The sequence below is a fragment of the Haemorhous mexicanus genome, chromosome 9, assembly GCF_027477595.1.
Source record: "Haemorhous mexicanus isolate bHaeMex1 chromosome 9, bHaeMex1.pri, whole genome shotgun sequence".
Lineage (NCBI taxonomy): Eukaryota > Metazoa > Chordata > Aves > Passeriformes > Fringillidae > Haemorhous > Haemorhous mexicanus.
Window position 1 is genome coordinate 23,708,035 of NC_082349.1, and position 9,731 is coordinate 23,717,765.

Below are 9,731 nucleotides of genomic sequence, written 5' to 3' on the forward strand. Positions count from 1 at the left end.
GTTTGGATTAAGACTGGCCATCTTGGGGGCTTCCTAGATAGCTCTGCTCAGATGCAAGTGCTGGGTTGTTGCTTGGAGCTAAACCAGCCATAAATGACCATTTACATGCTGCATTCAAAAGACAGATTTACTCAGCTACCCTAGAAAAAATGCCTTGGGAGCTCTGTGGGATGTCCATGGTTGTTTGCTTTTGGTTTTACTGCTTTGAGCTCCCTCTTAGCACTGGGTAAATGGAAACCTGTGCTTGGATGTCTGCCTGGGTGTGGAGCATCCCTAATCTTCTGAAAATCCTGGGATGTGTGAGTATGTCAGTTACCTTAATTAAACCAGCAGCCACCTGAAGTAACAAGGTGCAGTATGTCAGTCCTTCCTGTCTCATGGAGGACATTTTTTTACATTACCCTTCAATTTATCTCCACAATCTCTGTCCCATTTTACTATGTCCCATACTGATACAGTAAAGTCTTTTACTTAACCCAAACCAGTTGGCAATTGCAATTTCCCTTTAAGGGAAAATGTTCCTCTCACTGGAGGCTCAGCACCTGCTGAGCCAGCCTGCTCCTGGGATTTGAAATTCAGGGGGCAATGCTGCTGGATTTGTGGACCAGCTGCATCCTGGATCAGAAATCGTGTTTGGTCCTGCTCACTATTCTGCCTTGTGAATCTGGACAGGAGTTGGGGAAGCTGCTGTTAATCCTCAGCTTTCCAGCTGTGCAAGTGAAAGGTCACAGAATCACAGAATATCCTGGACTGGAAGAGACCCACCAGGATTGCAGAGTCCAACTCCTGGCTCTGCATAGACACTCCAATCCCTCCCTGTGCCTGGAAGTGTTGTCCCAATGCTCCTGGAGCTCTGGCAGCCTTGGGGCTATGACCATTCCCAGGGGAGCCTGTTCCAGGTGTGTGTGTTGAAGATGGGATGTATTTGAAACTACAGAATGGGAAGTGGGGCAATTTCTCCCAATTTGTGTCTGTTCAGGAAATGGGATACAGGCGACAGGGCTTGGGACAGATGGGGGAAACAGTTTGCTTAGCTACAAGACCTCAAAATTAGATCTACAAATAGTTTTATATAATTTTTATTCAAACTCTTGAAGGGTTTGAGGTTTTTCTCATGGGATAAGCAGTTCATTTTCTGTTGGCAAAAACTGAGGGCATGTGGCATTCGTGTGGGGTAGATGGTCAAACTCTCCCTTGTCAGATTGAACTTTAAAACCTCTTTCAAACTAAACATTGCCTCTTTTTTCCTGCTCTTTGCTTAACCTTCGGCAGCTGGTCATCAGCCTTTGGCCTTAGCATCCTACTCCCCTCCCACCATCCCCTGCTGCTGTCTCAGCTCTGTTTGAGCACAGAAATCCAGTGGGGAAACTGCTTTTGAGCTCAAGCAAGACTGTTCTCTCAAAAATTTGCATTCACCTCCTAAAAGCAGAAGGCTGGAGATACAAGGGGCAGGTAAGAAAAACAGATTGCACACATCTTTTATTGTTATTTAATTTCTTGAAACAGCTTCTTTTCCCTTAGTAGGAGCCTATGAATTTTAGCTGCTGCCAGAGTGGCTTTTTGCTCTATTAGAGAGAGAGTCCTCCCACCCGAGGTGTCATTCTAAATTGTCAGGCTTGGCTTATCCTCAGCCTGCAGCAAGCGTGGTGTGGAGGGCAGTTAATGAAGTCAAGAAGCCCTGAGTAATTGCTGGCTGCAAAAGAACACTGCTGGTTTGCTTTGTGTTCTGGTTTTGGGTGTGATGCAGTGGGGAAGGTTTCTCAAGAGCCTCAATTAATCTCAAAATGGTTTGAGCTCTTTTGTTTTAGCTGGGCTGTGTAGCACAGTGCTTGGCTGCTGTGGGACATTCCCACCATTACCAGTAGCCCCAGTAGGTTCAGTAGGGTGGGTGCTGGGGGTCTGTAAGCCCAGTTATCCATCCTGTCTTGCAGCCATGGAAGAGTGGGATGGAAATGGCATGTGCTAGTGAGAGCCCAGCCATGCTGCACAGCAGCTGAGGCATCGAGGAGTTTCTCGATGCTTCCCCAGAGCCTTCTGATTTTGAGCTGAATCAGCAACTTGTTTCTTGGCTTTCTGCACTTTTTGTTGCTTCACCCTTGTAAGAACCTTTTCTAATTTCTACATTCTCCCTGCCAGTAATCCTTTTCAGGCAGTGCTGTTATGGGAATACCTTTGGCATCCTTCCATGTTGACACATGGAGTGCATGTCAGTGCTGCAGGGGAAAAGGGAGCATTGAAAAGCTGTGGGGGGAGGAGGAGGGGGTTTTGGCCAAATACTATGACAAAGAGCTGATCTAAGAAACAGCAGGGGCTCTTGCCTGTAAGAGATAAGATTGGATATGTCAGAGGCTGGATCAACCTTAATGGATGGTAAAGTAGATTTAAGGTGTTGGCATGAAGTCCTGTATCTTCTCTGAACTGATGGAGTCAGGGCTTTACTGCAGAGTAAAAAGAGGGGATCTTTCTCATTTAATGAGGACAGGATGAGGATGGAGGTGCCCTCCCCACTCATGTGCTTTGGCCTTTAAATATGAGATTAGATTAGCAGCACTTTGTGTGATGCAAACACCACGAGCTGCTTCTGGCTTGACAGAAGCAGGTGTTTGTCCTTGTACAGACAGGGTCAGGACATGGCTTTCCCTGGAGGTGAGTGGAGTGACAGGCAGGGACCATGGTGAGGTTGTCCTTTCCATGGTGGGACTGGCCACAAAGTGTGTTGTTGCTGCTGGAGCTGCAGCTGTGGGTGAGGGAGGGCTGCTGCAGGCAGTGAAGGGCTCTGCTCCTGGCCCCAGGATTGCAGAACTCTGGAGTGTGTCTGGCTTGTTGCTGGCTGACTTTTCCTGCGGGATTGAAAGGTTCGGAAGCACAGCACTTCCTGGAGTATTTTCAATTATCTTAATACTTTTCCTTTCTCTTGGCCTGGGTGTTGTTTTTTGGTTTTTAATTGGTTAACTTCTCTCCCTTTTTAGTTTTTTTTCCCTCTCCTTTGTGGTGTTTTATCTGTCCTAAACCTTTCGCAAGATGATCTCTGTGTCATTACCAGCGAGAGCTGTGGCCATGGCCTGAGTCCCTCTTGTTTTGCTGTGCTATCACACAGCCTTGGGCTCCAGACAGTCTTGGTGCCAGATGAGGTAGTTTCTGCTTTTGCAGAGGAACTGGAGCACAGATGAAGTAATTGGCTAAAAGCCTGGGAAGGGGGTTGTGGAAGAACCCAGAGGTCTCCTTCATCCCAGATCAGTCTTTGAGCCTGCTCCCATTTTCCTCCAGCAGGTGCTGGCCCACCAGCACTGGAAGATCACAGACATGGAGGTCACCAGTGCTAAATGCAGGTGACTTCTAATTTAGCTTCTCAGAAGGCAATTCTTGGTAGCCACGGCAGTGAGTACATGGAGGCAGGCAGAGACTTGCCTAATTTAGACACACGTTTGAAAAAGTGCCCTGTAGCAGGCAAGACCTGGGCAGGGTGCCAGCCCCTCCCAATAGTTGTTTCCCATACTGTTGTGGCTGTGGTGCTTGAGCTTCCTCCCATGGGATACATAAACAAAGCAGTCATGCAAAGGGCATCTTGGAACCACAGCATGCAAGCCCTGGGATGGCTCATGAGGCCTTGCTGCCAGAGCTGGTGGGTGATAGGATTTAGGAGGAAATTGCTCCTTGTGAGGGTGTGAGGCCCTGGCACAGGGTGCCCAGAGAAGCTGTGGCTGCCCCATCCCTGGAGGTGTCTAAGGTCGGATGGGGCTTGGAACAACCTGGTCTAGCAAAGGTGTCCTTTCCTATGGCAGGGGTGCAACCAGATGATATTTAAGGTTCCTTTTAACTGAAATCATTCTGAGGTTCAGTGTTCTTTAGCAAAGGGAAAATATAAATTATCTCTCTCTTGCTGGAAGATTTTCAGAGAACTGCTTTTGCTGGAACACAGTAATTACCATCAGCCTGCACTCTTTAGGTACCAAAGACAAGCAGTTTGGATTGAGGTGGTATGAACTTTGGACAGGAATTGGTGTGATGCATCAGCTACACCGTACGTGCTTATAAAGTACTTCTTTGGGAATTAGAGATGCTCAGTCCATGGAGGGACCAACTTCCTTGGAGACCTTTTCCTTATCACTTTTCGTCTCTGTCATAGTGTCTCCTACATCAGTAACTGAAAAGTACTGTAAAGCTGAGGTGAGCCTGGCAGGGTCCTTACACTGTAGTCACCTTACTGGCCAGTGGGGAGGACTCACCACTGGTTCAAATCATCCATTTTGGTACAAACTTGTCAGGGCTGAGCCTGCTGCTTAAAAAAGAGGGACCCCAGGTCACTGGGAAAATGCTGGTTTCAGTGTATTGCTTCTAAAAGCACTGTGTGCTCACCGGCAAGCTTGTCCTCCTGCTGTCTGTCCTTGTTTGTCCTGCAGGTGCAGGGCAAAAGGATGACTGGAGGGGGCTGTGGGGCTGCTGTCACTGTGATGCTGGAAGGGGCCCAGGGCCGTGGCAGCAGCGCGGGTTTCACAGACAGGCCGTGTGTCTAAGCCCTCTCTCTGGTTCCAGGAGAATGCATCTCTTTGTGCTGTGCCTGCTCAGTGTCTGGGGGCTGGCTGCCCCGGAGCACTACGCCGTGGAAGACGTCTGCACCGCCAAGCCCCGCGACATCCCCGTGAACCCCGTCTGCATCTATCGCAACCCCGAAAAGAAGCCCCAGGAGGGTGAGGGGCAAGAGCCAGCAAAGGACAAGCTCCCAGAGTCCACCAACCCCCGGGTGTGGGAGCTGTCAAAGGCCAACTCTCGGTTTGCTGTCGTCTTCTACAAGTACCTGGCTGATTCCAAGGACAACGGAGAAAATATCTTCATGTCACCCCTCAGCATTTCCACAGCCTTTGCCATGACCAAGCTCGGAGCCTGTGGCAGCACCCTCCAGCAGCTCATGGAGGTTGGTGGAGATTCCTCAGCCTTTTCCTGTAGCAGGTCTGAAAGACAGGAAAGGTGACCATGGCTAATGGCTGCTCTCAGTGTTTCAGGATTTGCCTTGGGGAGGAAATTCCAAGTTGGAAGGACTTTAAAATTCATCTTGTTCTACCCTCTGCCATGGGCAGGGACACTTTCTACTAAACCAGGTTGCTCCAAGCCCTGTTTCTGGATTTGTTTAGACCCCAGCTCTTTCCCCTTACTCCCTATTTGGATCCAGCATTCCTGGGTTTGAGCTGTTAGATTTTATCTGGAGAAAAGGAAGCCCATTTGCAAGGTGAGGGAAGGGAATGGCAACAGTTTGCCTCTTGCAGATTGAGCTAAGCTTTTCCTTATGTAAAAAGCAGGAAAAGTCATGATATCAACTCCTCCTACAGAGGAACTTTTTCACATTCCTTCTCTCTTCCTTGGGACAAAAATGAGACACATCAGAGACCTTGCAGTCCACCTGACTTCCAGGGCAGGGGAGCCTGTACAGAGGGAATCTCTCCCTCCACCTGTTGGCCCGATACTCAGGGGATAGTTCTGATCCCAGACTAAGAGGTAATTCTGAGTTCTGGATCTTCTATGCAGCTAATTTCAACTCCCTGCCTGTCCTAGCACCCTTCTCAATGACAGACCCACTCAGCTGCTGTATGGGGTTTGATGCTGCCCATACCTTTTTCTCCAATGGGAGACCTCAGCCTAGAGGAACCTTTCTCCCTGCAATGAGGAGGTGTGAATGAAACACCTCTGTTGCTGTCCTTACAAATCCTACCTCTAGAACAAATAATGTTGGTGGTCTCCTGTCATTATCCACAGCCTGAGTGGAGCAGCTCTAACCACATCTCCAAAGTCTTCACTTGTGGGTTCCCTTCGGGGCAGCCCTTCCCACTGGAAGGGGAACCTTCTCCACTGAGCTGCCCACACCTGCAGTCCTAACCCCCCTTTTCCCTATGAAATGGCTGGGAACACCAGGAATGCCTTACAGGAAACAGTGCCAAAGGAGGTTCATAATGAGCAATGTGCTGTGGGATTTTCTGTGCCTTAAAGCCCTGAGGTTGGATAGCACCAAATAAATCTTAATTGTCCTTCCAGCTGGCAGCTGGGAGCGGATAAAAAAAATTCCCTGTGCTGCAAAAATCTACCCTCAAAATGATTGCTACATATTCCCATTCCCTGTAAAAATAGATAAGATGTACCAGAAGTACTCAACAGACCATGAGAATTCCTCCTGGGAAAGAGCAGCCTTTAGCATTTTCATGGGAGGGTTTAGCACATGAGTCCTCCCATGACCTGGTATGACCCGAGAGCTGCTTCTAGGCCCTGTGGGTGCAATGCTCATCTCTGGGGTGTGCTAAGGAGTTATGAAAACCCTGTTAATTTTAACAGCACTTAAAGGTCTTGGGCTGGTGATGTGGTGATTTTGCATAGTTTTGGGTTCCCACACATGGAGGGTGAAACTCTGAGGGCTTGCAGATTTGTTGCTGTTGAGGCAAAGGCTGCACCATTATTTCCTCTGGGGCCCAGGAGCACAAGAACTTCCTGATGGATTCTTTGTTGCTGTTTGGCTTGTCCAGGTCTTTCGATTTGACACCATCTCAGAGAAGACATCGGATCAGATCCATTTCTTCTTTGCCAAGCTGAACTGCCGCCTTTACAAGAAAGCAAACAAATCCTCAGAGCTGGTGTCAGCCAATCGTCTCTTCGGGGAGAAATCTTTGGTCTTTAATGAGACTTACCAGAACATCAGTGAAATCGTTTATGGAGCAAAACTCTGGCCCTTGAACTTCAAAGTGAGTTTGACCTACTCAGGATTTTGCTTTTTTTGTTTGGTTCCACCCCACAGCCACAGTCCATTCCTGTCATTTGCACAGAAGAAGTGCTCTGCTCTGGGTGTGTGGGACACCAGTGAAAGCAACAGGGAATCTGGGATGGAGCTCCTCTCACTTCACCTCACCCTAACCACAGCCACCTCCCCACTCATCATACCTAAGCTTTATTGTCCTCCCCTAGCACATAGCCTTGTGAACCTGTCTCCTGCAGAAAGGGTACAAAGAGAGGTTTAAAACCCTCGGCTTTTTTTTTTGGTCTCTTCCTTTAGGAGAAGCCAGAACTTTCCAGGCAGATCATTAACGAGTGGGTGGCTAACAAGACAGAGAAGCGCATTACAGAAGTGATCCCAGAAAGTGGTATTGATGATCTCACGGTCTTGGTCCTGGTCAACACCATTTATTTTAAGGTAACAAAAGCTAACAGAACTGGGGAGCAGCACACTTCCCTGGAGGAGACATGGTGCTCATGTTTGTTTTCCCCCTCTCCTTTTTAGGGGCACTGGAAATCGCAGTTCCCAGCTCCAAACACAAAACTGGATATATTTCATAAAGCCAATGGTGAGACCTGCCAAGTCCCAACTATGTACCAGGAGTCCAAATTCCACTATGCATTCATCGCCCAGGACAAAGTCCAGGTGCTGGAGCTGCCTTACAAAGGGGATGATATCACGATGCTGCTGGTCCTGCCCAGTGCTGGGACGCCACTGGAGGAGGTGGAGAGAGACCTGACATCGGAGAAGCTGCAGGGCTGGATAGATTCCATGAAGGAGATGTCTCTCTTCGTCTACCTGCCTCGCTTCCGCATCGAGGACAGCTTCAGTCTCAAGGAAAAGCTGAGGAAAATGGGGCTGGAAGATCTCTTCAGTCCAGAAAACGCCAGACTCCCAGGTGAGATAGGGCAGTGCAGGGTAGAGGCGAGTGGCAGCCATTCCTACCTAGGCAGGGCAGTAGGTGCAGCAGCACGTGAGGAACGAGCACATGAAAGCTTTTATGTGTTGCTGCAGTCAGTGATAGACTGTCTGGTGAAGTCCCACCATGGACACTCAGCCCTGCTCTGCACTGAAGACATGGCAGCTTAGCAGTCAGTTAGACATGGAGGAGGATGTTTTTGTTCTAGGGCAGCCATGCCTTCTGCCTGATCCCAGGCCATGAAGGATGGGAATGTGTTCTTTCTTGAGCCATCTCTAAATTGAGTTTCACCTTTGTATATTTTTGTATTTCAGGTATCATTGCAGAGGGCCGCACAGACCTCTACGTGTCTGAGGCTTTCCACAAAGCCTTCCTTGAGGTGAGCCTTGTTTTGTGCCAGCATATTTTGCTTTTTAAAAAAAAAATATTAAAGGGAAGAAAATAGTTCTGAACCTACAGTGTTCAGTTCTCAGCAGTCTGGGGCTTTGGAGGGAGGCTGGTCTGTGTTCTGTGGAGGAGGAGTAGGAGGGTGAGCCCCTCTCCATGCTCATAATGCCTGTATTTTAATCCCATCTTCTCTCTTGGTTGGTAGGTGAATGAAGAAGGCAGTGAGGCCTCAGCTGCTACAGCTGTCACCATCTCTGGCCGTTCCTTCCCTGTGAACAGAAAAATCTTCAATGCCAACAGGCCCTTCCTGCTTTTCATCCGGGAAGCTGCCCTCAACACCATCATCTTCATGGGCAGGATAGCTGATCCCTGCTCCTAAAGGGGCTGGTAGGGCCTCACTTCTCCCTCCTCTGCCTCGGGAAAAGGGAGGTGGGGTATTGCCACAAAGTATGGGCTGCTCCTGGGATGGTTGGTCTTGCTGTTTGGTGCCAGCTGCAGGGAGGGACTGCATCCAGCTGGGCTGTCCCTGCTCTTCCCTGCCATGTCAAGTGAGGGGGCTCACAGGTCACCTCACTGTCCTGTCCTTTGTGGCAAGGAAAGCTGGATTTCATCTGGTACCAGTATTTTTGTGGCACCCAAGTCCAGCACTGCTGTCCTTCCTGTGCCCAACTCTCTGTAACTCTGATCACTTGGTTCATTAAAACCTGTAGATCTGTATGTAACAGACTGCTCTCTGAATGCACACTTTACACTGAGCCACTTCCTAGACTTATTTAAATCCTTCTTTTCCAACAAATGGGGCTCCACACTGGAAAGGTGAGTGGAACAGCAGCAGCCATAAGTCTTGTGCTAGCTGGGCTAGGAATACTCTTCTGCAGCTCTATGTGGGTGGAAGAGCTGCCAAACACTGTGCCCTGCTTGCCAGCAGCTCTAGTGTGTCCTGTGTGCCCAAGTGCTGGGAGTCACCAGTAACAGCCTTGCATAGCCAAGGCTTTAAAATTCTTTTTTAATGCTAAGATTTCATCTAACAGTTACTGTAGCAGCAGTGCCCATGAACCATGACAGTGCCCAGGTAAGGTAACCAGTACCTGTAGCTTTGATAAAAACAAATTATTTAATCTGCAAGTTTACTCCAGGAACTGAGGTCTCCTGGCCTGCTGCCAGGCCACACATGATCTTTTCTTCTCAGGGTGGCTGTATTGCTGTAGGGCCTTTGGCAGGACTGTCCTGAAGATGCAGAAGATTCCTCCATTTCAGGCAGCTGTTTCAAACCAGTGAAAGCACAGTTCCTGTCCTCAGGAGGTGATGGAAGTGGTGTGTGCAGACAGTGGGGTACACTCCCCAGTGGGCCACTTACTCTGGGTTTTGTAGGACCAGCGAAATATCCACCTTTGTAAAGGCTTCTCTTGGCAGGAACTGCTAGAGCAGCCAAGCAGTGAGGGACTTAACTTGATCGAGCTGGTACGCCAGATCTTTGGTCACTGTCTCTAGTTTTGGAAGCTATCAGGGGTTTGATTCTTTCCTGTTCCTAGTAGGATTGTTTGAGCATCTGTGCAAGCAGTGTGTGACTGGGACATGGAGAGCCACCTCCTCCATTGTCCCATGGGCCATGGCAAACCCTACACATCTGACAGGTGTCCTTCACGGACTCCTTTAGGTGCACGCTCCCCTGGA

General features: G+C 49.0%; 1 protein-coding gene across 2 annotated transcripts in view; it reads left to right on the forward strand.

Annotated features, from left to right (window-relative positions):
• RC3H1 (ring finger and CCCH-type domains 1) overlaps positions 1-8,774 on the forward strand; it is a 71,782-nt gene extending 63,008 nt beyond the window's left edge. Inside the window, exons 1-7 of one of the 2 annotated variants that reach the window (XM_059854510.1) lie at positions 1,260-1,452; positions 4,534-4,912; positions 6,507-6,722; positions 7,031-7,168; positions 7,256-7,649; positions 7,985-8,049; positions 8,263-8,774. In XM_059854510.1, the coding sequence (XP_059710493.1) occupies positions 4,538-4,912; positions 6,507-6,722; positions 7,031-7,168; positions 7,256-7,649; positions 7,985-8,049; positions 8,263-8,436 (1,362 nt within the window). In that variant the 5' untranslated portion in view covers positions 1,260-1,452; positions 4,534-4,537 and the 3' untranslated portion in view covers positions 8,437-8,774. Of the gene's footprint in view, positions 1-1,259; positions 1,453-4,533; positions 4,913-6,506; positions 6,723-7,030; positions 7,169-7,255; positions 7,650-7,984; positions 8,050-8,262 lie in introns of those variants that run through there. The other variant, XM_059854511.1, reaches the window with a different exon arrangement.
• Positions 8,775-9,731: the final 957 nt, after the last annotated feature.